Source organism: Anoplophora glabripennis, unplaced genomic scaffold (assembly GCF_000390285.2).
Source record: "Anoplophora glabripennis isolate ALB-LARVAE unplaced genomic scaffold, Agla_2.0 scaffold1094, whole genome shotgun sequence".
NCBI lineage: Eukaryota > Metazoa > Arthropoda > Insecta > Coleoptera > Cerambycidae > Anoplophora > Anoplophora glabripennis.
The window spans coordinates 713-26,279 of record NW_019417167.1 but is presented as its reverse complement, the minus strand read 5'-3'; the positions used below and the strand labels follow the sequence as shown (position 1 = coordinate 26,279).

Below are 25,567 nucleotides of genomic sequence, written 5' to 3'. Positions count from 1 at the left end.
ACAGAGAGAAGAGTAAGCAGAATATTTCTTTTTTATTTTAAGTATACAGGCATAAAACCAGGAAAATACAAAGGCACGTACAAAAGAACTTTATTGTATTTTATGATTTTTCACAGAAATAAAATTTAATACAATAAATAAAGTTTAACAAATTAATTATAAATAATCGATACTAGCCTATACAAATTACATTATAGTGAATAGATATACATATATTTATAAATTCATTTTTATAACAAATATCTATCCGGAACATCCTCTACAGCCACAATGGACACACTCAACAATTCGACCCTGAAAAATAAAAAATATGTAATAATAAAAAAAATACTTGAATTGAAACCATTGAAAATTGAAAACCATTTATAACCACTTTTGATGGAAATGAAATTTAAATAAACAGTATATGCGGAACTTACTTCCTCTAGCTTTGCCTTAGGTACACGGCAAATACAATTTGTTCCAAAATTAGTATCCCTTGTCTGTATGCATCGTAGGCAGCATAAACTTTCATATCCCTGTTTCTTCCATTTTGCTATCAAATTTTTATCAGCTATATTTTCCATCAAGCAGTAATCATACAATTCCCTACTTATGGCTTTTCTTCTATAGAATAAGTCAAAGATATATCTCGATTTTTGATGGTGAATCTTAAAAATTGGCCATAAAGACTCATTTTTTCTCTTCCCTTCATGAGATTCTGTTTCAGCTGCAAATGATATTATATAGATACATAAAAAAAATTTGAAAATAATACTAATGTTCACCTTCTCTCATTTTTTGTTCAAGTTCATCCAAAGTTGGTTCAATAAGCTCCCATCCTTCTGGAGGAGACTTTTTACTTCTTCGCACTTTTGGCATGTTTATTATATTTGTGAAGTGTGATGAAAATATTTTTCTGCAATACCCAAATTCTTTATTTTGTGTTATACTCGTAGAAATACTACACTAGTTAAGTACAAATAATATTTCAATCATAAATTTTTTAGTTTTATCAAAAATAAACACAGCTAGTTATCACTTCACTATCACTTCAGACTTCTTTCTTCTTCAGCTTCACTACTATGACAATTGACAATCATCATTCACAGATTATAAATAAACGGATTTTTTATAGATCGTCAATGCTGTACCTTCCGCCTATTCACGTTACGGCAGCACCTCTTTTGACGAGTTGCCGCACTATCCGTGATAATTTTTAAGATGCAAGCGCATCAAGCGGCAAAAGCGGTAAGCTCCGAGACAAGGTAATTTTGACATTGCCGTTCGTGTTTACAGATTCATTTGCACAAACGCTACACAGACAATAAGACAAAACGCGGAGAAACGATTTGACGTAGCCGCTAGACATGACAATCCCCTCCTCAGGCAAGCCGTTGACTACGTACCCGACGTGACCGACAAACACAAAAGACCTAGACACCAACTTTTTGACCCTGGGTGACCACCCCAATGACCCCCCCCCCTTCCCGCTAACCTTTTCTGTTTCAGAGACAGCCAGGATCAAGAAACGAAGACAACGACACACACACACACCCACATACACACCCCCCATACCCTCCTTAACCCTCCCCTCCCGCGCTAGCCTAAGGGCCACCTTAGCAAAGCGCATCCCAGGCTGCATAGTCGCACTACCCTACCCAACCATACCACACATAAACATGACACTACCCCCGGGGTTTACACAGACGAGCCGGCGAAGCAAGAAGAGCGCCAGAAGAAAGGGCCCTAGCCGGCGGGGCCCAGCCAGGACAAAAGGAGGTCCCACAAAGCGTCTACACCGGCCGCATTTGCGGTCGGGGTAGACGACGGATGGGGCCCACCTACGAAGGCTGTCCAGGCCTACACGAGATGAGGCAGGATAAAGAGGGATAATCCCCCTCGATCCCAAATCATTGAGGCCAATGGTCAGCTCTTGAGAAATCGTTGCCGTGTTCAAGGGGCGGAGTTTAAGTGTATTCTATTTGGAAAAAAAACTTACAGCAGCGACCACTCTACAGTCCCAAATAACCATAGATTACCATAGATACATATATGTACTTTTAATTTTCTATGGGTGTACTTGCTGCTGCTACTAGTGATTTTAGCATTATTATTGGAAAAATAACAAAATAACATCGAGTGAAAATGTTTATTGATTTTAGCAATTTGTGATACTAAAATAGGATTGTTATGTTTACTTCCCAACAGTTTATTTAGTGCTAAAATTTTAATATATCCTAAAAATAGAAGTGCGCGATTCTTGCCAAAATTTCGGCAAAATGGCAGATCAAATAGGCAGTCAATCTAATCAAGGTTTGTTTTTTATTACAATTATTGTTTATTTATCCCAAGCCATCACATAATTTGCGTTAATATCTTAAGTTTTCCAAAATATTTGATCCAACCGAAAAGGAATTGTTTACAACTTATGCTTATCTCATTTTATTCAGGATCTAAATAAACATTACATGCATAAAAGTGTTTTCTAGTTCGTAGGCCCGATTTAATGAGAATAGACTTTTCTCAAGGGAGTACTCCAGCTCCTTTTGTTTTTCGTCCACTGCCTAGTCAACCGATGGAGAAAATTGGAGTTGCGGCAGCTTCCAACAGACCTAAAATGACTCTTCCCACAGTAACTAAAAATAAGGAACCATCATTGTTTTCTCGGTAAGCATTTCTATTTTACAGTCTAATGCATATTTCATTATTTATTTTAAAACACATCATTTTTTTAATATTCACAGTTCTCAACCCGTTGAACGAACCAAAATAAGGTAAATCAGAAAGATTTTTTTTTGTCTTGTTTTTACTTTTATGTGATGTCCATTGCATGTTAAATCAATTAAAATTTGACAAAGATTTTTTATCAAGTCTCCTCACAATAGTTATTTCTGTTTTTGTCACTTCCTCTACTATGTAATCACTTCATTGATTTTAATAATAAAGATAAACCATCAGGTTTTAATGATTAATTTGTTATAGTATTACTAAAATAACGATTCAGTACATATAAAATATCTGGTAAGCATACAAGGAATTAAAGTGTTTTTAGTATTCATAAAAGTATCAGTTCTCAATTAGTTTAGTAAACGACTAAACTAAACTAAATCGTCTCGCCAAGTAATGGATTTTGCTCCTAAAATAGAATTTGTGCTTTTAATAAATTGCAAGCAGAAAAATTAATGATATAAATAAAATGAAAGGGATTATCTAACGGCTACAAAAAAATTGTGTTGGTAATTGATAGTCCAAAGAAAGTAGTACCACAATTAAAATCTACTTTTTGGCGATTTTTTACATTACAATGTTAGTCATAGATGTGAATTTCGGGCTTTCAGTAACTGTGTTTTTTAAACTTAACACCACAGTTTTAACTTCACCTTATGTATTTATTAGCTGTTGGAAATTTTCAGGGAGAACAAGTTCAAAACTTGCCCTTCTATGAATTCTGTAGGGAAACTTCAAATAAACGGTGCCAGTTACGACTTTACTTCGGATGATTTACAAGATTTAGGTGAAATTGGTAGGGGAGGATTCGGTACAGTTAACAAAATGGTCCATCGGAAATCCGGTACTGTAGTAGCAGTAAAGAGAATAAGATCGACAGTTGATGAGAAGGAACAGAAACAGTTACTAATGGATTTGGATGTGATTATGAAGAGTAACGAGAGTAAATATATCGTGCAATTCTATGGAGCCCTTTTTAAAGAGGTGCAGTATAGAGTTTTATACCACAACTAACGTGTATTACCCTGGCAAGCCATCTGCAACAGCCATCAAAAATTGGTGGAACATCGTTTGTCGCTAATTTGTGGCAATTCCAATTTTGTATCTTGTCCCATTTTTGAGAAAAATTAAGGCTGCTAACGTAATATTACGTAGTCAGGCTATCGAATTGATCTGAGAATGGTAACAGCCTTTGGGTATTATCGGCCTCTATATGGTTATTAATGAAAAAAATCTTTTTTAAAGGCAACAAATTCTGTAATGATTGAAGAGGGATAATTTGCGTTTATAATATGGCATTAAACTGGAAAAAGTACCGTGTTGGTTTCATATTTGTAAGTTTTGGCAAAAACGTATGACGACAAATTCCTAGCATTACACAAAAGGATGATCTGTATTACAATTCCAAATCCACTTTAATCAGATATGAACAAAAATTGTTTGAATTTGATTAATGATTGTGTATATTGTCACTTTAAGGATAGTAGTCCAAGTGGTCACAAATTCTAAGTAAGAAAAAACTAACCTGAATTTTGTTGATTTCTTGTTGTGTTACTGTTTTAAATGAATATTACTAATAGTCCACGGGCCCATGTACAAAGAAAAAAATGATTACCAGCAAGCTGTAACTTTGCGTGCAGCTTAAGTTTGACGAGTCTCCCATTATTCATTCATTATTCTCTTATTTTTTTCATTAAAAAATTAATTATTTTTATAGCGGAATGAACATTAGGTAAAAAAATAGTTATTTTTCCCATTTTTAAGGCAAATTTTCAAATCTTTTTGTCAGACAAGTATTATTGTGTTATACATTTCAATTATTAGAGGAAAAAATAAAAACCAGATTGCTGGTTATCACCAACCATGTTGTCGTTAAGTCGACATCTTTGGGGTGTCGGACTGCAAAAACTTCTCAAGAATTTTGTTGGACAATAAGATACTTTCATTTCAAATCTTATTACCAAACCCTCCCAGAAAAATCAGTTTGCTGGTTGTCACCAACCATAATGTCACCAAATCGACATAATATTTGGGGTGGCGGACAAACTCAAAATATCAACATTTTTGTCGGACAAATTTTTTGGGGGGTTTAAAAAAATATATCTTTCATTTAAACTTAAAAAATAGTGCTGGATATAACATTTCATGGTTTTGCCAGATTGACATGTTTTCCTGAAAATCACGGAAAAACTTACTACTGTTGAATTTTCCCCATAGTCAAATCTTGGGAGACTCGTCAAACTTAAGCCGCACGCAAAGTTACAGCTTGCTGGTAATCATTTTTTTCTTTGTACCTGCGCCCGTGGACTATAATATAAAAAATGATATTTCTTGAATTCCTTTTAATTTAATTAGCGACTGTTTGAAGTGTCGTTTTTGGACTACTTTAAAAATTAATACTGTTTTTTCTTTTTTGTTTGTTTTCGTTTTTGAAAATACCGGTATAGCATCCGATACTACCTGAAGAACAACAAATTATAGTGCAAGAAGAATCGCTTCGCTATTATTCATAGTTTCGGAACAATTTGATGGCCTGCCTGTGTAATATGCTAGGAGGGTTGTCTTTTATATTTCGGTAATAAAAATGAAATAAACTAATCATCGTTTATGGCTTTAAGCTTTTAACCAATTTTTGAAACACTTTCCATTCCGGTTGAGGTACCTCCAAAACATGCATTTTGAATGCATCAACCGTTTCTTCAAGCGTCGAAAAACGTTGACCTCATTATTTTATTTTTGATGTGCAGGAATAAAAGTCATTGGGTGCCAAATCAAGGCTGTATGGTGGATGACTCTTCAATTTGGTTTTTTCAGTTCTCAAAAAGTCTTTTATTTGAGTTGAAAGCTTGCATTGTCTTGGTGAAGAATGATGCGTCTTTGGCGGTTGGTTTTCCTTATTTTTCCGAAGAGTTCTGGCAAAAAGTGGTTGTGTACAATTCAGAATTGATTGTTGGACGTTGCACTATTGGTATAGTTACCACATGTCCGGTTTTTCGGAATAAACAGGCAACCATTTGCTTAGAAGTGTTTCATGTGGGACAAGTTTTGTTGGATTTGGTTCATCCATATAGACCCATACAGTCGACTCCTGTTTATTTTTGGGCTCATATACATAGATCCATGATTCGTCACCTGTTCTGGTGTCATAGACGTGTTTTGTAGCACCACAATCGTATTTCTTGAGCATTTCTTTCGACCAATTGAGACGAGCCTTTTTTGAACGGTTTATCAACTTGTCTGGGATTCAACGCAAACAAATTTTTTTGATGGCCAAATGTTCACGCAATATTGAATGTATGCTTGTTCCACCAATACCGTACGGTAATACGGTAAGTCACATGACAATCTTACACAATCAGTTCACGCACAGCAACAATGTTTTCTGGAACGACAACGGATTTTGGATGACCTTCGTGAAATTCATCAGTGAGCTATGGCCATGATTGAATTCCATACACCACCGATATACAATGGTTTTTGATGGTGCTTCATTACCAAAAGTCGAGTCGACGCACTGTTGTTGAGATGATCCATGTCAAAAGTTGTAAAAAAATAATCGCACGGAATATAACAACTTAAACTTTTTGGCTGAGATTAAATTTTCAAGTCGCTGTAGACAACACAAATAGTGCCTATACGTAAAAATGTTCTTAGTAAATATACTGACAAAAAAATCGAACTTTACGATAGGGATGTTGGTTTGTCCATTCCTGAAATATAAAGGGCAGTCACAATTTTTTATTTGTTTTTGAAAGCAATCTACAAAATTGGAATTGGCGGCACAAATTAGCAATACGCTCTACTTTTTTTTGGTAGCAGCTGAAGTTGACTTACGAGTGATATATTATAGCTACTATTATTTTATGTATCTTAAGTTTTCTTAAAAACAGGCAGGTAACCCGTAATTTCAGCTATTTTTTCTAATTCAGGGCGACTGCTGGATATGTATGGAACTAATGGATACCTCGCTAGATAAATTTTACAAATTCATATACGAGAAGTTGAAGAAGAGGATCCCCGAACCTATCCTAGGGAAAATAGCTTTAGCTACGGTTAATGCCTTAAATTATCTTAAAGAAGAACTGAAAATAATCCACAGAGACGTTAAACCAAGCAATATTTTATTAGATAAGGGAGGTAATATTAAACTCTGTGATTTTGGTATTTCTGGCCAGCTCGTAGACTCCATTGCTAGAACTAAGGACGCTGGGTGTCGACCTTACATGGCAGTAAGTATTTTAACAGCTATTTCTTTTGTAAACAATTTACAGAAATGTTCAGGAATTGATTTGCAAGCAATTTTAGAACTAGCCATAGATTCTTTGGGTGAAGATAATAGAACTTTGCTATTTTTCTTTTTGCCACCTTTTTTTGACGCAGTCTCAGTCAGAATTAAAAAAAAGTTATTAACAGTTCTGTTATTTTTAAGTTATTTAGTGGGAATTTTGCACACACTTATATCTCATCCCAGTGCACGTTTTGTATAGCATGAATGAAAAAAAAAAAAGATTTTTAGTGACCACCTACTGAGAGTAGTAGTTCAAATGTATTATAATTTTTTTACGTGACTCACATAATGATTTCTGTAAAAATAAAGAAATACAGGTCATACATATCTGAAAAGGTGGCAGACACTGTTAATTAATAAAATTAATTTGTGGTTTTAATTAATAAAATAATTTCACATACTTACCCGATGTTACAACAACTGTTCAAGATTTTGTCCATCAACGTATAAACACATTTGGGCCTTCCTTACCCAGTTTCTACGAACTAACACAAATGTTGTCTTGTTCACCATAAATTAAAACGATATCCATCAACTTCGGGTTGCTATACACATAAGCCATTTTTGACACTTGAAAAACTAACGTAAACACTATAACAAAAACGTTAATACTAAAATTGAATTTCAGTATTCGTTATCACCTAGGGCCACATGGAGAGAGAGCTCAACGATGTAAGGGGTGTAAATACCACAACTTCAATAATTTTTTACTCAGAAACTACAGGGTGCGGCAAGATAATTTCCTTATTTCATAATGCAATAAAACAAAAAGTAGTAAAGATATATTTTCATTTTTTTTTATTAAAAAATTAAACATTTAAAGTTGTGGTTTATATCGTTTTAAAAACCCTATCGGGTAAGTAACGCCCCCTATTGTCGATACAATACCTGAACCAAATTCTGCTGATTCTTATCAATTTCTCCAGCATATTGATGGGTATGTTGGCCGTTTCTTCTGTGGGCTGTTGGTATAGACATGGAATTTCAACCTCCACAAAAAGAAGTCACAAGGTGTAAGAAAAACTGCAATATTCAATATTATTACAACGACTTTATTTTAGTTGACGAGTACACTTCGCTGGCTAGTTTAAATCTGATGTCTTAAAAACTTCCCTAAGCCTATATATCTCTATACATATCTATCAACACAATTTATCAAGGGCTTTGAGTGTTTATTTGTTTTCGTTGGCCCTACGGCGACGTTCCCTCGCCTGCGTTGCATGTCTGGGTGCTTACAGTCGACCACGCTACAATTTCCGCGTCCTCGCGGAATCTTGGGGCAGGCAACCTATTCAAAAAAAGAAAATAATATACGTTAGTAAACTTATAATAACCGATAAATGTTTAATCATTTTATCCCGCATCTAAGGATAAAACGATTATTTCAAATCGTATCCCGCATCTAGGGATAATTTTAATCAGGATCCCGCATCTAGGGATCATCTTAATCAATATCCCGCATCTAGGGATAATTTATATTCCGCATCTAGGAAAAATCATATTTAAAATTATATCCCGCATCTAGGGATAATCACTCAATTATATTCCGCATCTAGGAAAAATCATATTTAAATATATATCCCGCATCTAGGGATAATCACTCAAATTATATTCCGCATCTAAAAATAATCATTTAAAATTATATCCCGCATCTAGGAATAATCATATTTAAAATTATATCCCGCATCTAGGGATAATCACTCAATTATATTCCGCATCTAGGAATAATCATATTTCAATATATCTACATTCTTTCATACAAGCTCATACGTGCAATCGTACAGGTGACGTTTTCATTCATATCACTCAACACAGTGTAGGTACCTACCAAGCATTCATAGATGGGTCACGCTCATCTCATATACTAAACATTCACATCCAACATACAAAACACTTAAGAAATATGAACACACAAGGCGTAAACTCTTATTCCGAGTCACTGCTCGCCTTTTCAGTATTTACATCACTATCATAATTTATATTATACAGCTTTAACTTGTCTTGTGCACAAACACTTTCATAAGATTTTTGTGAATGTTCAGCGCCCGGTAAATCTTTTATCACATAACGATCTTGATCTAAAACCTTTTTTTTTTATGTAGGGCCCGCTGTATTTAGGTAATAATTTTCTACTTTTTCCATCATTGGAGCATCTCGTTTTTCTAACTAGTACTTTATCACCTTCTCTAAATTTATGAGGTGCCACCCTTTTCTTATCATAATACTGCTTTTGTTCGAACTGTCGTTTTTCAATTAATTTACCTGCCGCTTCACGAGCTTGTTCATTACTTATTTGTGCCTGATTTTCGTCTATATCGCTGATAATCTCAGTATTTGCACGCAAAAATGAATCATCAACACCACGAGGTTTGAACCCGAAAAATAATTCGAAGGGGCTTTTGCCAGTGGTTTTACTTATTGTACAATTTAGTCCCCACCGAATCTTATGAATTACTTCATCCCATTTACTTTCATCACTAACCATTGTTCTAAGACTAGATAAAACAATTCTATTATATCTCTCAACTTGTCCGTTTGCACGTGGTGTTGAAGTAGCTACGTGAATTAGTTTTATACATAATTTTTGATAATATTTAACGAAAGGGTTACTTGTATAACAACTTCCCCCGATCACATATAATTCTACGAGGCAACCCAAATGTGTCTATGATAGAATCTATAAATTTAATTAATGGTTGTACTTTAGTACTTTGTACGGCTTTAAGGAAAACAAATTTTGTAAAACTGTCTACAAACACTATCAAATAGGTGTTTTAAATAAGTATAATAACAACCTGACGTCGTGCAGACTTTGGTATTATCCAGCGATCCCCCGAAACCGTCTTTTTGTATACCTTGTGATCATTTATTTTATATTCGCTATGAATTTCTACTTAGAGCGTCTACATGTGCCATTTTTGCGCCCTTCCGGTATTCAATATCAAAATCGAATTCAGTAGTCGTCAGCCACCATCTAGCAATTCGAGGAATTAAATCTCGTTTTATCAGTGTAGTACGTAGCGCATTACAATCGGTTACTACCTTAAATTTAATGCCTATCAAATAAACTTTAAATTGTTTTAATGTGTTTACTACTGCTAATGTTTCTAACTCGTATGATGAATATGGTTTTTTTCTCTTTTGTAGTTTGACGATTAAAATAAAGTACCGGTTTTAAAGTGTCATTTTCCTGTCTTTGAAGTAAAATACCGCCAAGTCCAATTTTCGGAGCGTCTGTGTGCACTTCTGTTGGCTCCTTAGGGTTACATATAGCTAATAATGGTCTCATTATTAGTTTCTCTTTCAAAATCTGAAAAGCTTTGTTTTGTCCTACACCCCAATTAAATATGACATTTTTTTTTTAGTTAATGCAGTTAATGGTTGCGCTATAGTCTTTTATATATTTTCTAAGATATGAAGTAAGTCCTAAAAATTGTCGTACATTGTGAACCTTAGCTGGCACAGGAAAATTTTGCACAGCGTGAATTTTGTTTATACCTGGTCTAACACCATTTTTACTAATTTCATGACCTAAATAAGTGATATTAGACAAAAAAAATTACATTTAGACAGTTTCAATGTTAGTCCAACATTTCTCAAAATTTTTAGAATTTCTTCTAGCACATTTAATCCATCTGTTATAGTTTGTGAAGACATCGAAATGTCGTCCATATATACTAACACAGAGGTATTTTTTCAGATGACCTAAAGCTTTGTTTAAAGTTTTTATAAATACTGCATAATCGGCGTGCATAGCTATTTGGTGGTAACCTTTAGCCATATCTAAACTAGTAAAATAGTTACACCCCTCTAATTGTTCTAAATAATCATCTGCTCGTGGCATTAGATAACAGCCCCTAACAGTTTTTGCATTTAGCGCCCTATAATCTACGACCATCCTATAATCGCCAGTTTTCTTTTTAACTAACAGGATTGGACTGGCGTACGACGACTCTGATTCCTGTATTATATTGTTTTCCAATAAATCATTTACAATTTTTTTAACAATTTGTCGCTCAGAAATTGAAAGACGATATGGACGATAAACTACTGGTTTATCATCGCTAAGCTTTATTGACATTTCAGTAAGTGAACATTTTCCTAGCTCATTGGTTTGTTCAGCAAAACAATCTCGATATTCATTTATTAGATCAAGTAACCTTTTTTTTTTCGAAATCGGTAACCTGTTTATCTACCTGACTATTCAGTTGGGACATAGAGAAAATATTCAGCACCTGACTCTGTAATATTCCTACATTTGGCAGTACTGATTTATTTATGTTTTCTGGATAACAGGGCAATCCCCTTACAATTAGTTGATTTTTACCTATATCAATAGAATTTAAGGACAGATTTATAATTGTAATAATTCCATCCTTAGTAGAGGTAACGCATCTAGTAATAATCATTTCCTTACCTGGATTTTCCCGCAGACTACTGTCTACAAATACATCACCTTCATACTGGTCCGGAGTGTAAACCTTAATGTACCCGATATGATTTGATGGAATTGAGAGATCCTTTTTGGAGAGAAGTTTCACTTTCGTTGGTGGCAATGCTTCGACTTGTGGCAATGGACACTCCTCTGCCTTGAATAGACGGATTTCATTTTCCTTCACGACGAGCACCTTTCCATTTGAGTTTATGAACGACTGTCCTATGAGAACGGGAAACTCTTGAATATCGTCGTCCACAATATACACTTCCACCTCATCTTCTACTAAGTCAACTTCTAAACGCACGTTACATTTTCCAAGTACTTTAATTGGCGCACCGTTATACCCTTTTAAGTACAGTTCACAAGGAATCAGTGTCAGTCTGCACTTGTCTGCTTCCTTCTTACGTATTATCACCACTGCACATCCGGTATCCACGTATGCTTGTAGTTCACTCCCATTTAAAATACACTTTTTCAATAACATGTTTTGTTTGTAGGTATACTTTTCGTATATCGCACTTTTGTGGTCACCTTACATGTGTCCTTAGTATGTCCCAGCCGACTGCAATTTGTGCACTGCCTTTTTGGTTTGGGGCACTTTTGGTACGCGTGTCCATTTTCCCCACAGTTGAAACAACGGAATTGTTTTTGTTCGTGTCCCTTATATGAATGATGTCTATGTTGTGCATGTCGTCGTCGATTTTCATATTTATTATGTACTGTAGATTCTCTACTCTCATCCACAGTAAGTGTTGATAGAAATTCAGCATATAGATGTTCTGGAGTTAAATATCTGCCCGCCTTGGCACCCGTCTGTATAGTCTGATTCTGGATACCATCTATAACACAGGAAACAGCTTCTTTGCCCCGAATATTACAATGAAAAATTAATTCCATTTTTTCAAAATAATATTTTTCCCACGGTTCATTGGGTAATTTCTTTCTGTCTAGCATTTTTCTTAACGATGAGGCATAATCATGATGTTCTGGAAAGGTCGACACTATAAGTTCTTTCCAATCTTCCCAAGAAAGATCATAGTTGTTGAGATTATTGAACCATGACCTAGCTAGTCCAGTTAATTTGGTCTGCATATGGTAAATAACTGTTTTCTCATCCCAGCTGTTTAATGATGCAAGCTGTTCTATTTTATGTAGCCATTTGGTGGAGGTGAGTCCAGGCTGTCCTGGCCGAAATTCCGGTATAGTATTTATGCCCGACACACTTTCTTGATTGCGTCTTGGGATTACACCTACGAGTCCTTGAATCACTTGTTCTAACCTCTTAATGCGGTCTTCTTGTGAATCACTTGTATTTGGTTGCAGATCCGGTGTATGCGAACGAGGTAAAACAGCCACTTCACTATCTCGTTCATTGCGTAAACGATCTGTTCTTTGTCGGCGATTGTCAATATCACTGGATTTACTCATGTTTATTTTGTGATTAATTAAAATCACACACACTATAACTAAGGAGGGTTAAATTCAGATCCCACCGCTGCAGCTGTAAGAAAAACTGCAATATTCAATATTATTACAACGACTTTATTTTAGTTGACGAGTACACTTCGCTGGCTAGTTTAAATCTGATGTCTTAAAAACTTCCCTAAGCCTATATATCTCTATACATATCTATCAACACAATTTATCAAGGGCTTTGAGTGTTTATTTGTTTTCGTTGGCCCTACGGCGACGTTCCCTCGCCTGCGTTGCATGTCTGGGTGCTTACAAGGGGTCAAATCAGGCGAATGCGCTGGCCCCTGCAAATCGCCACTCAGTGACATGAGGCGCTCTGGGAAGTGCTCTCGCAACACAGCCATTGATGCTCTTGAAGTATGGACTGTAGCTTTGTCCTGTTAAAACCATATGTCCCCTAAGTCCATTTTATCGTTGTGGTACATTTCTTTTACGATATTGACTCCATTTTTCATGATGCGTCTATTCCCAAATTTTTTTGGATAGGGTGAATCACCCTGTATATTTGTCACAATAATTACCCTTTATTTTAATATGCTTTCCTGAGCAAATAAAAAAATATGACGTCTGCCTTAAGAATATAAGGACGCTGAAAAAGAATAAATATGCCGCTTTTATGAGAAAACATATTTGAATTGATATCATGCATTATTAAATAAGGGTGTGTCTCAAATAAAAATTTTACAATAGAGGAAATAATCAAAGAAATTAATTCTTCACCTAAAAAATATAAAAAATAGATACAACTTCCTTTTCTTCATTTCTTGCAATTTTTTTTATAAAACCACAAAATTACGCTTGTTCAGTATGAAAGACTATGTAAAATTTCAATTAAATATTTGTTTAAGTTTAGTAAGCAAGTAACTTTGATGCTTGTCTAAGTCTCATTGCTTTCGCCCGAAGAACGTATGGTCAACAGCTAAATCTATCTTTTTTCCTGTGTTTTACATTAAAAATACTAATTTTGCAAACATTTAGCCTGAAAGAATAGATCCTCAGACCGCGAAAGGTTACGACGTCAGAAGCGATGTCTGGTCGTTAGGAATCACGTTGATGGAAGTGGCGACAGGGCATTTCCCTTACAAGAGGTGGTCAAGCGTATTCGATCAACTCCACGAAGTGGTAAACGGAGAACCACCTCGGCTAACAACTAACCACAACGCGAATACTTTCACTGCTGAGTTTGTTAATTTTGTAAATACTTGGTAAGTAATTTTCAGTATTTTTCATACCTCCCTCTGTAACTTTAAACAACTGTGCACGTTATCTGCCAAACTAATAAAATATAACTTATTTTTTTATTCAGTTTGTTAAAGAACGAACACCAGAGGCCAAAATACAAGCAACTGCTCCAGGACCCGTTCATACTGAGGGCCCAGAAGGAGGAGGTGGACGTCGCCGCTTACGTAACGGAAATAATGGACGAGATGGCCAACAATGGAATCAGCGCCTTCACGACCAATCAGCAGTGAACTGGCGCCCGCCACTGAGTACGTTTTATTTGTATACCCCTTGTTGTAGACGTGCGAATACTCGTTAATGTTTCATTGTTTGTCGAAATTGTCACACAACTTCCTATTGCACTTTTTTAAACGGTAATGTTATGTTCCCCGGGCCCCCCCCTACCCCTTGCCCGTTGTAGTGAATCGAAGACAATAATAGATTAAATCTTTAAAGCGTCTTAGAACATTAACGAGGCTTTCGAACTATTTTTTGAAATACGATTTTCGTTGAATAAGCATAGTTGTTCAGTCAACATCTCAGGTGATGTAAAATAGTGAAAAGTCCTGTTAGAAATATTGATTACGTAAGTTAAGACAAGTTAGGAGGTTTATTTGTTGTTTTCCGATTTACCAAACGACAGCATTTACATTAGCCCGGCGTTAGCCAGCCTTAACTCGGAGCTGTGACGATTCCCTGCGAGTAACGGTATCTGTGGAAGTATATCGTTTATAAATTTTTAATTAGTCTTTTATACAGGGCGTTGCGGAATTAATTTGCCAAACTTAAACTGGGTTGTCAAAATGAGAAATAAAATACAGTTAAAGCCGCTTAATGCGGACACATCGGGGAAACGAGATTTGTCCGCATTAAGCGGCTGTCTGCATAAACCAAACTTACACAAATAAACAACCGATATTTTAACGCAAACATGAAAAACATTCTATAAAAGGGCTAAATAAGTTAAAATAGTATAAGTAGTACTGACGTTTAGTATAAATTTTGTTTTATAAAGAGGTATACAGTACATATAAACAAGTACATATTGTCCCTATTATCACGTAGAGGCGTATGTGTATATCTATTTCTTGGATTATACGTCCCTACGTGATAAGGGGGACGATACGTATGTACATACTGTACTTAAAACTGAAAATTAAAAAATCAACTCAGGCTAGTTAATTATTTTATATAATCGTCCATGATCTTTTGCTTTTTCAATGTAAGACCTTTTCTGGTCACATAATCTGAACAAACTTTTAACATTCTATTTGACTGTCGTCGTTGCCTGTCTGTAAAAAATATCTTGTTAAAATTTCGACGGCGTTACGCGCTTCTTGTAATTGAAACGGCGGTGTTTTATCTTCACTGTCGCTACTTTCTTGTTCCGTGCTTTTAAATTTTTCAAGCACAGTTTCATCTAGATTTTCATTGTCGTCGTAACATTTTACATCGACTTCCAAATTCACAAATTCTTTTCGTTCTCCTCTTCCATCTCGTCACCTTTTTTGAAACCGCAATGAGAGAAGCTGTTTTTTATGGTGCTGGTGCTAACGTCTTGCCAGCTGTCTGACGCAAAGTTTATTGCTTGTAAACTGTTTATTTTACCGCTTATGTCCTTTGACGTACAGTTTCGATCAAGGAAATTTTCTTCTATTTTTTCAAGAATGTAGTTCACTACTTTTGTTCTGTATTTGACTTTAACATTTTTTATGATACCCATGTCCAAGGGCTGAATTATCGACGTCGTGTTTGCCGGTAAAAATTCAAGGGTGACGTTTTTTAACGAGTCAATCTTTGGGTAGGCAGCGCAGTTATCGAGTACAAGCATTATCGATCTGGACTTCCATTGCAACTCTGTCCCATTTTGTCAATCACTCCGTGAAAATAGAATATGTCATCCACGCATTCGCATTTGCGTGGTATTCGACTGGTAGTCGGTCTACCGAAATGTGCTTGAAACACCGTGGGTTCTTGCTTTTAGCGATCACGAGCAACTTTTTTTTGTCACTTCCCGCCATGTTCACGCGGCTTAACAATGTTACCCTATCCATTGCTTTTTTCGAACCAACTAATTTTTCTCATTTAAAACAGAATGAGCCGTCTGGTGTTGCTCTGTAATAAAGCCCTGTTTCGTTGGCTTTGTAAATGTCTTCGGGCGAAAATTGCTTCATTATTTCTGGGAGTCTTATTAACTTCCACATTTTTACGCTTTCCGTATTTGCACTTCCCTTTTCTCCATAGGCTCTGAAATTTTATAGCATGTCTGCCCTTCCATCGATTAAACCAACCATCAGTAGCTGTGAACTTCTCATGTCCTAGTTTTCTGGCTAAGTCCTCAGCTTTACCATGCAACATGGGTCTTGTCACTTGAACACCATGGCCGGTAACAATGGTGAACCATTCTAGTAGAGCGTCTTCAACATCTGGATCCTTCCCTGCTTTTTGTCCTCATTAAGCGGAGTATTTTAGTACACAAAAGCCTTGTTTGATTCCGGACCAGGTCAATTTGTCCGTATAAAGCGGCTGTCCACATAAACCGGCATCCGCATTATCATTAAGCGGCTTTTACTGTACTTAACTTTTGAGATAGAGGATTCTAATAATCCGCATTTTTTTTTAAATATCCTTGAAGACATTTGATGTAGGTGTTAAACCAATGTGTGCAGTAAACAGATGTGTATTTAAAAAAATTGTACAATTTGGAAATCGTGTTCGAACAAATTCAGAATGAATGAAAATAATAAAGTAAGTTTTGACGTACAACTTTGAATGAGTAATTAACTCGTACAATAGCAATATAATACTTTGGATTCCCTAAAAACGTAAAAATCTTTACAAAAATCTATAAATTAAAAAATGTAGATTAATGCATATATGCCTCAATAACTAAATGTTTGTGGGCACATTATTTATTATAAATTCAGCTATACGAGGTCTGTCCCAAAAGTATCCGACCTTACTTCATATTTCCCCGTTGGTGTTATTCTGCATCTTCGGGCTGGTGGCATCCTTCGAAGTAGTCCCCATGTGATTGAAGAACACTTTCCCAACAATACTTTACTCGTATTAGTTTCGACTGTTTCTTTGTCGTCAAATCGGTATTCTTTGAGTGGCATCTTTAATCTTGGGAACACCCAAAAGTCGCAGGTAGCTATGTCAGAACTGTATGGAGGCTGACAAAGCTGTATGACTTTGTGCCTTGTCAAATATTGAAGCACGAGGTTCGATGCATGCGCTGGTGCGTTATCGTGATGAATAAGCCAGTCATTGCTTGACCAAAGTTGATGCCGTTTTCTTCTAATTGTGTCACGCAATGTTTTCATAACTTCAAGATATTATTCTATGTTGATTCTGATGTTTAGGAGCATATTCGTGGTGCTCCACATCCTCATAATAAAAAAAAACAGCAACGACTTAATATTGCTCTGACTTTGGCGCGCTTTTTTCGGTCGTGGCTCCGACGACAGCTTCCACTGCGAAAACTGTCATTTTGTTTCGGGATCATAACCATAAACCCATGGTTCATCACCAGTTATAATCTTTTTAAGCAGATTTTTATCATTATTGTCTTGACCGATTTTAAGGTGAAGGTTTTTCTGCTCCGTCGTTAGCAATTTCGGAATGAATTTTGCACACACCCTTTGCAAATTTTCCGTTAAAATCTTCCAAACACCAATTTTTGGTATTCCAAGATCACATTCCAGTTCTCGCACAGTCTATCGACGATTTTCATTGATTGCAAGTCGCACACGTTCGATAGGCCGCCCAGAGCGTGGGTTACTATCAACAGATGTGGCTATCTTTGAACCACTTATACCACTCTTTTATTTGTGTATTGTTCATACACTCGTCCCCAAATGCTGTCTTCATCTTTTCGATGGTCTCCGCACAACTCTTTTCGAGTTTAAAGCAAAATGTGATAAACGTAAATGCACGCTGCACGTGAACTAAGGCGTCCCGATGAAAACTGCTGCATCTGGGAAGTTTGTGAAGCTTTACATTTGAGACTTGTATCCGGTAGGGGCCACTAAAATTCTCAGGCGCGAAGATTTGAAAGAAGGTCGAATACCTTTGGGACAGACCTCGTACAAATAATGATTGCCACAAATTCAATAGTCAAGAAAGTCTGATAGACTCGTATTTGTTGAAGAAAAAAAAAAAACATCGAATTGTGATGAGGAAGGAAAAGTTACAAAATGAGAAGTATACGTTTGGATGGAAGAGGTTCCTTACGATTTAGTAATTCGTAACGTCTACTTTGGCAGGAATAGTCCTTTGGGGGTTGTTCTCATGAGAACGCTTTTATATGGTGTCTTAAGGCTTCAATGAGATTTACGTCGGGAATGCTTTTTTATGATTTTTTTTTTGTAAATTTGACCGTATGATAGAGCAAGCCATATGAGATTAAATAAGAGGATTTGATTGGATAGGGAGGACGGAGCATGCATTCGCTAAGGCCATCTTGTGTCGGTGTGGCAAAACATTGTCCTTTATAGAAATTGTTAAACAGAAATCTGCAACCACACTAACCACAGATCGAATCTGTATTTCCAATCTTTCAATCAAGAGAAATAGAAAGTTTGAGCTAATAGTTTTTAGTTTATGTTCAGGTTTCAAGTGGATTAAATACAGTGAATCTTAAAAGGTTTAAAGTGATATGTTCCATACATGAGATCATGAGTATTATGACATGTATCACTAATATCTCCAAAACCAAAGCTAAAGTCATCTTGGAACTTTCTCAGTAACACGTTCTAATGATATACAAAAACTTAGCACAAAATTTTTAACAAGTTACGAGTTTGCCAAAATGGGCGATATTCGGAGTCACTCTTTGGCACCTATTTACTTTTAGTTAAAGAAATCATTAGATTAGTTACCCATTAATCGTCCTACATTAAAAGTCTTTATATAATTTAGGAAACGTTAATTTTTTTATTAATTTCGAGTCCCTGTATTTTGAAAACGATGTGTTTGCGGATATATTCCTTCATTTGACTTTTTTCTCACTTGGACCATCCAAATTTAAATTTGGTCAATTAATACTGAAATACCCAAAATGTTTTGTAAACTCGTTTTTTTAAATTGTAACATCTATTCTTAAAATACAACTCGTTTGGAATTAATTAACTGTTCATGCTATCGATTCCGAAATTGGCACATCTCCAAGTTACGAGTTGTTGTTTTCACTTTATTTCTAAACAAGATCATTTACAGTGTAATACATAATTAACTTTTGATATTAATTTTAGAAAGGTGTATTTAAGTATCAATAATTAGCATAGTAACATAAACATAAATATTATATGTTGAAGTAGTTATTATCTAAGGACGTTACTGATATTAATACACCAATGAAAAGAGTCCATTTTGTACATATTAATGATATTTTTATTATTTATACCATATTTTATTTGTGATGTAAAATTTATGTAAAGAATTATTCAGTAATATTTAAATAATAGTTGAAATATACCGTCTTAATCTAAAATTGAAAAAAATATTGGTGCTTTGTTTTATATTATTTTATTTATATTTTATATATTTCTCTATGTATATTTGGTGTATTTTACCAAAATTTTTAAAGATTTATTTATATTTTTTTTCCATGTAAAAAATTGTTACCTTTTAAAGAAAGAAAGTAATAAAAAAGTTGCCTATTGTATCTTACGACTGTATATATTTAAGTGTATGTTGTTAATATTTAATTTTGTACTCAATTGTTTAATAAATAAACAAAAATATTGTTTATTTCATGTTGAGTATGTAAAATAAAACATGTATATTATACTGTGACTGTAGTTTTATTTCATAATGTATTTGTTTTCAAATTCTTCGATAAATGGTGTAGGTATTGATATTCGGCAGACTTACTCGCCTCCATCTCATCTTGCAAGTCTTGAATATGTTGATTGTATTACACATATTATGTTTTTCGTTTAACTACTATTGGATTCAATAAAATGTTTCATAAAATTACATAGAGTAGTTCAAATGTACCATAACTATACCTCAAGGGAATCACAGTATTGCACCTTTAAAATTATCAATTGTAATGAAATCTGAGAAAAATTGTAATAGGACCTTTTTCAGCAAAACCATTGAATATTGTATACAGGGTGAAATAAGTATGTTCCTTGAAAAGGGCGATAGAGGGCACGAAATTTTATTAAACAACTGATGATCAAAGAAAATTAAAAAAATTAACCATAAATGTAAGCCGACCCTGTGCATCTTGTGCACGTGCGTTGTGTGTCGCTGTATTAGCCGGCGTATAAAACCAACAGTACTGTGCGGCATGTACTACGGGAACAATTATTACACTCCAATCATATACAAACGGTTCAGGCATTAAATAACAATGATTTTCAGCCCCGTGCGGAATTTTCCCAGTGGTTTCGACATCAAATAGCACAAAATCCAAATTTTACAAACAAGGTGCTTTTTACGGGTGAATGTTGTTTTACTAGAAACAGCATACTAAATTTTCACAACATTCTCTATTGGCGTGATGCAAATCTATACATTGTACAGAGATCTCGGTTTCTGCAACAGTTTTAGGTGAATGTGGTGTTTGTTGGTGACAGAATTTTGACCGTCATTTGGAAAGCATAATAGCACATAGAAACTTTCGTAATTCGTTTAAGTTCGTTTTTTTTTGAATAAATTTCAGCATTTTCGAACACAAAGTTTAAACCGTCAAAATCGCTATCGTCGCTTTCGTACAGCAGTTGTTTATTTTTATGCCCTCTATTACTCTTTTCAAGGAATGCACTTATTTCAGAAACACCCTGTATTGTCTTTTCCACACATATTTTATTTAAAACATCAGTAGTTCAAATAACTATTAGGTCTCGACCGAATTCTAACCTACTTTAAGCTGTAACTTTTCCTGTATTACATTGGTTTCTAGCAACATGTTAGTCATATTCTTAGTCAATTCCAAGTCTACAGCAGCTTATACTACATTTTTTAATATTTAATTTTGTACTCAATGTTTAGTAAAAAAACAAAAATACTGTTTATTCACGCTGCATATATTCAATAAAACATGTATATTACACGATGACTGTAGTTATACTTCATATTTTATAATACAACATTAAATAAATAATAAACATTACTGCCACTCCTTCATAATGTGTTCGTATTCAAAGTCCTCGATAAATGGCTTATCGATATTCCTAATCATATTCTCCCCGCAGTACAAGCACTCGGATGCTACAATATTATCGATTTCCGATTTTACGATCTCCTTAGCCGACATTCCAGCAGAACAGGTGCTTAAATTATCCACAGTGGTTTGATTATTCAGTATCCTCAATTGCCTTTCCAGATCTGCCAGTCTATTTTTCTTAGCAGGACCTAAAATTTACTTTGTTATACCTGAGATTTATGAATAACATTATCTTACCTAACGATGGACCCAACTCGTTCAACAAACAATCCGTGTGAAATTTGTGGTGACACGGGAACATGTAGAAAGGCCTTACCAAAAGAGTTATATTGCAAACTTCACAAGTATCCGAACTGTTTATAAGCGTGTAGTGGTTTCTGAATGACTGAATCTCGTCCCTAACTTGTTCGGCAGACTTAGTCGCCTCCTCCATCTCGTCTTTCAAGTTTTGAATGTGTTGATTGTATTCCTGGACACAATAAAACGTTCCATAAAATTATACATAGTAGGTCAAATGTACCACAGTCTTACCTTAAGGGAATCACAGATCGCATCTTTAAAGTGATCGATTGTAACGAAATCCGAGAAAAACGGTAAGATATCTTCGATCTTTATCAGATCACACTGCTTCAGGAAAGCCATTGCTTGTTGAATGTCGTCTTTTCCGCTCACTACATTTTGAGCTGCAAAAACATTTAAAACATCAGTAGTTCAAATAACCAGTAGGCCTTAACTGAATACTAACCTATTTTAAGCCATAACTTTTTCCTCAGTTCTGCATCGGTTTCTGGCGACATGTTAGCCATCTTCTTTGCCAATTCCAAATCTACGGTGAGTGCCAGGTCCACAGCAGCCTCCCAGAGACCTAACAACCCGGACAATTGGACGCATGCCTCCGTTAGATTGTTTTCATGACATAATCTTAAAGCAAAATGTACATCGTAATTAACCTAAAACGAAACATAAAATAATGTTATAGAGTTTCATAGAACGAAGTTTTATACCAAACTGAGTTCCTGACCCTGAGAATTCAAATATTCCATGAGTTTCTGTGGGTCGTGCTTCGCGTAGAGCGAAACCAAAAAGTTGTGTATGGCTTTATCGGTGTTTTTTAACTTGTCGATACAAAATTCCAAGTACTTGATGACCTCTACAGCATGCATTTCGCCATTGCAGGACACCATAGCCGGAAGGAGCTTCAGTGGCGACAATCTCCGTTCTTGCTCCATTATGACCTTGACCATGTGTTTAGGCACCTCTTGAATTAAAATCGGTGCGAACTGATAATACAATTCGTAATTGTTCTGGCTCTTGAGGACTTCTAGGGCTTCATGGAAATTATTTTTAAATATGTGCTGACGTATTAACTGGAACAAAACGTTTATTTAAAAAAAATTATATAAATTACTGAAAAAATACCTGTTCAAAATCTTTATTTACAATCGTAAGCTTGATGAGGTTATTCTTGTCCCCGTGGCTAGCCATCAACTCGTAAATAGTGCCCTTGTTATTTTTAATACATTCTGAAATTTCTTGAAGGGCTAAAAATGTCTCAAATTCCTTTTGAATATCTGCATAAGCTGCACTTTGTTCAAGTCCTTCCAAACGTTTCTCCTCCAACTTGGTCAGATAAAGCTCCACGACCCATATAACAATCATCGTAATCTGAGTCTTATCCTGTGGCTTCAATGTATCCAGTTTGCTCCTCAAAAATAACTTCAACGCATCCTGTTGGTCAACCTGTATGAATTTCAAACAGATTTCCTCGAAACTCGACTGAGTTTCAGCGTATCGTTGAGCACTCAACTCGTACTGTTTGTTGTTAAACAGCATATCGGCTTCTTTTATCAGTACTTGGTTGTAGCACGCCTCATTACTTCGGGAATATTTTTTCGCTAGATCAAACTGTTCGTTTTTGCAGAAAATCTGCCAAACGTTGCGTTCCTCTCGAGTGATTTTGAATCGAAAAACAGCATTTTCTGTTATTGCCCAAATATCGCCTAAAAATCATATGAATTCAAATATAATTACCAACACATCCTTAAACAGTGTCTTTACCTGTACGAACGTCTTTAATAATATTAACTAGCTTTCCAAAAGCCTCGTTATAATTATTTTCATAGACAACTTCTTGATTCAGCAAACACAAGCCCTTAATAGTGTCGGTATAGGCTAAAAGAATGTGAAACTGCGTCAAAGCAATCGCAATGGGATACTTTGGAGAAACAGCATAATCTTCATACAAAGGCCTTGGGTAATTTATAATTTTAATTTTATTTTTTAATGCTTGTATATTATCATCTGTAGATGGGTTAATCTAAAATACAAGTAACGTCTCTTCTTTAATACGAGAACAATCGATTAATTTCGGAATATCTAAATTACCCACCTCTCCATATGTTATCCCTTTTTCTGTTATCCAGGCGAAAGAATTGGGCGTCATCAAATTTTCAGACCAGAATTGCAATCGGGAGTACCTCAAGCTGCTTTTGCACTCGATATAAGTGTCAGGTTCAGGAATGTTCAAATATCTGTTAAAAACTTGTTGCAAAAGCGGTTTTTCATCTATGTCCGCTCTTCCAGCAAAATAATACAGTCTGGAAGGAGTTGTGGCGAAGATGATGTATTTGTCCGTATTGGGAATTCTATAATATTCCAAGCCTGTGATGGGTATGCTGGTGCCTTTTCCTATGTCAAAGACCTATATAGTATTTTAAGTTAAAAAAAAAAATAATGTTAACAGTCTTCTTATAAATGTTATAAAATCACTGTGACTGATACAAAAAATATAATAAAACACTTATGTGATGAAACAAACCATGCATAAATATAATAAAAATGCAATGTTTTTTTCTACTATGAGGTAAGATTGACACTACTACATATACTTTACCAAACCATCTGCCTCCTTGTTACCATATAATGGTAAATAATTTGGCAGCTTATAAAAAAGACAATATGTAATTAGTTTTGTGAAAGTTTTAATGTATAATTATGTGAAAATATTAATACTACACCAACATCTTTCAATCACAAGAGATTTCTTACCTGCCTCCAATACTGCTCCAAGCTTGACGTGAAGAATTTATCACCTTCTAATACAATTTCCGTTTCAAATATTAACCCCTTAGATGTACCTAAAAGGATAGATCCAGTTGTACCCTCTGAATCATTAAGTTGATTCCATGCCACGGCAGTAAATTCATTGCCACGAAATTTTGTTGTAGTCTTCAATTTGTCTGTTTTCCTAGAAAGATACAATAGTTCTGGACCGCTTTCTGAAGTTTTCTGGCCAAATGTTAGTAATAAGTGGTTGCCTGTTGGGTCCAGGAATAGATTTGTTAATCTGTAAGTGCTTGTATATTTGATTAAAGAGATTTCTGAAAATTATGTCAATTAATATTATTTTACTATTCGATAAAATTATCTATTATGTTTACCACTTTGCTGTTGTGGGTTATGCAAATTCATGCGGAATAATATTCCGTTTGCCATTGCAACGACTAATTGTTTATTGGCAATAGCAACGTGAGTAATTCTATCGGATGGTGTAAAATCTTTCTTACTTTTACTAAATATTGGAACTTCCTGATCTATCATCATGTTTATGTATCCTAATGTACTCTAAAACAATTATGTTACAAATTACAAAGAATTTAACAAATCAATGTAAACTTACCATTTCTGCAGTACTAATATTATTGTTCTTTGTTCTTAAGAATGCTTGTTCGAACTGATCAAACATAGAAGTCATTTTGATTTTTATTTGTCCTTATCAATATAAAACTGTAATTGTGATAAACAAATATACTCTAAAATAAAACCAATATTTACGGTATTGGTCCCTTCTACATTGATAAGACGAGCATCTACAGTGATTAATGACTGATATAATTTTTTGAATCAAATGAAGACGTGAACAAAAACAAAAAAGTGACAAGTCTGACACTTTATCAGAAAATTTGACAATCGACAAGTTAATATGTTGTCATGACAACAATGACCACGTGACAACCTTCGAACATATACTACTGGAGATAGCAAGCCATTGAGAAAGGTGTGGCCGAGTGTGTGTGAGAGAGAGAGAATATCTAATAATATGTTGTCTCACTCTAGCACGCCGCGATTGGTTGGAAATGAAACTCCAACTCATGGAGACTACACAGTCTGAGATACGGTCTGTCTCTTTCGCACATTCAGCCACACTTTTCCCAATGGCATGCCACCTCCAGTAGTATATGCTCGAAGATGACAACTG

The 25,567-nt window shown here is 35.2% G+C and overlaps 3 protein-coding genes across 4 annotated transcripts; 1 reads left to right on the top strand and 2 right to left on the bottom strand.

Moving 5' to 3' along the window:
* Positions 1-94: 94 nt before the first annotated feature.
* Positions 95-1,071, bottom strand: LOC108915703 (protein BUD31 homolog). The gene is made up of 3 exons (XM_018721812.1): positions 768-1,071; positions 420-709; positions 95-294 (listed from the first exon to the last, which is right to left on the bottom strand). The coding sequence occupies exons 1-3, from the start codon at positions 859-861 to the stop codon at positions 244-246; spliced, it is 435 nt and encodes a 144-aa protein (XP_018577328.1). The 5' UTR covers positions 862-1,071; the 3' UTR covers positions 95-243.
* A 992-nt stretch (positions 1,072-2,063) lies between these two features.
* LOC108915708 (dual specificity mitogen-activated protein kinase kinase 4) lies at positions 2,064-16,203 on the top strand. 2 transcript variants are annotated; one of them, XM_018721819.2, is made up of 7 exons: positions 2,064-2,295; positions 2,472-2,649; positions 2,727-2,756; positions 3,396-3,693; positions 6,639-6,938; positions 13,887-14,113; positions 14,215-16,203. In XM_018721819.2, the coding sequence occupies exons 1-7, from the start codon at positions 2,262-2,264 to the stop codon at positions 14,378-14,380; spliced, it is 1,233 nt and encodes a 410-aa protein (XP_018577335.1). In that variant the 5' UTR covers positions 2,064-2,261; the 3' UTR covers positions 14,381-16,203. The 2 variants fall into 2 exon arrangements, with proteins under 2 accessions (XP_018577335.1, XP_018577336.1); XM_018721820.2 differs by lacking the exon at positions 2,727-2,756.
* A 4,947-nt stretch (positions 16,204-21,150) lies between these two features.
* LOC108915709 (vacuolar protein sorting-associated protein 18 homolog) lies at positions 21,151-25,259 on the bottom strand. Its single transcript, XM_018721821.1, has 11 exons — positions 24,989-25,259; positions 24,750-24,933; positions 24,358-24,689; positions 23,699-24,010; positions 23,368-23,626; positions 22,729-23,309; positions 22,314-22,676; positions 22,055-22,259; positions 21,841-21,992; positions 21,547-21,778; positions 21,151-21,497 (listed from the first exon to the last, which is right to left on the bottom strand). Exons 1-11 carry the CDS (start codon positions 25,061-25,063, stop codon positions 21,253-21,255), a joined length of 2,940 nt encoding a protein of 979 aa, XP_018577337.1. The 5' UTR covers positions 25,064-25,259; the 3' UTR covers positions 21,151-21,252.
* Positions 25,260-25,567: the final 308 nt, after the last annotated feature.

What these genes read in the sequence shown, in the direction of transcription:
- LOC108915703 (XM_018721812.1), bottom strand. Translation starts at nt 861, where the DNA reads ATGCCAAAAGTGCGAAGAAGTAAAAAGTCTCCTCCAGAAGGATGGGAG. An exon ending in TGAACAAAAAATGAGAGAAG is followed by an intron (nt 710 to 767) that starts GTGAACATTAGT and finishes TATCATTTGCAG; the next exon opens with CTGAAACAGAATCTCATGAA. An exon ending in CTAAGGCAAAGCTAGAGGAA is followed by an intron (nt 295 to 419) that starts GTAAGTTCCGCA and finishes TTTATTTTTCAG; the next exon opens with GGTCGAATTGTTGAGTGTGT.
- LOC108915708 (XM_018721819.2), top strand. Translation starts at nt 2,262, where the DNA reads ATGGCAGATCAAATAGGCAGTCAATCTAATCAAG. An exon ending in AGGCAGTCAATCTAATCAAG is followed by an intron (nt 2,296 to 2,471) that starts GTTTGTTTTTTA and finishes AGTGTTTTCTAG; the next exon opens with TTCGTAGGCCCGATTTAATG. An exon ending in GGTGTCGACCTTACATGGCA is followed by an intron (nt 6,939 to 13,886) that starts GTAAGTATTTTA and finishes GCAAACATTTAG; the next exon opens with CCTGAAAGAATAGATCCTCA.
- LOC108915709 (XM_018721821.1), bottom strand. Translation starts at nt 25,063, where the DNA reads ATGACTTCTATGTTTGATCAGTTCGAACAAGCATTCTTAAGAACAAAG. An exon ending in ATATTAGTACTGCAGAAATG is followed by an intron (nt 24,934 to 24,988) that starts GTAAGTTTACAT and finishes TAATTGTTTTAG; the next exon opens with AGTACATTAGGATACATAAA. An exon ending in AGGGTCAGGAACTCAGTTTG is followed by an intron (nt 22,260 to 22,313) that starts GTATAAAACTTC and finishes GTTTCGTTTTAG; the next exon opens with GTTAATTACGATGTACATTT.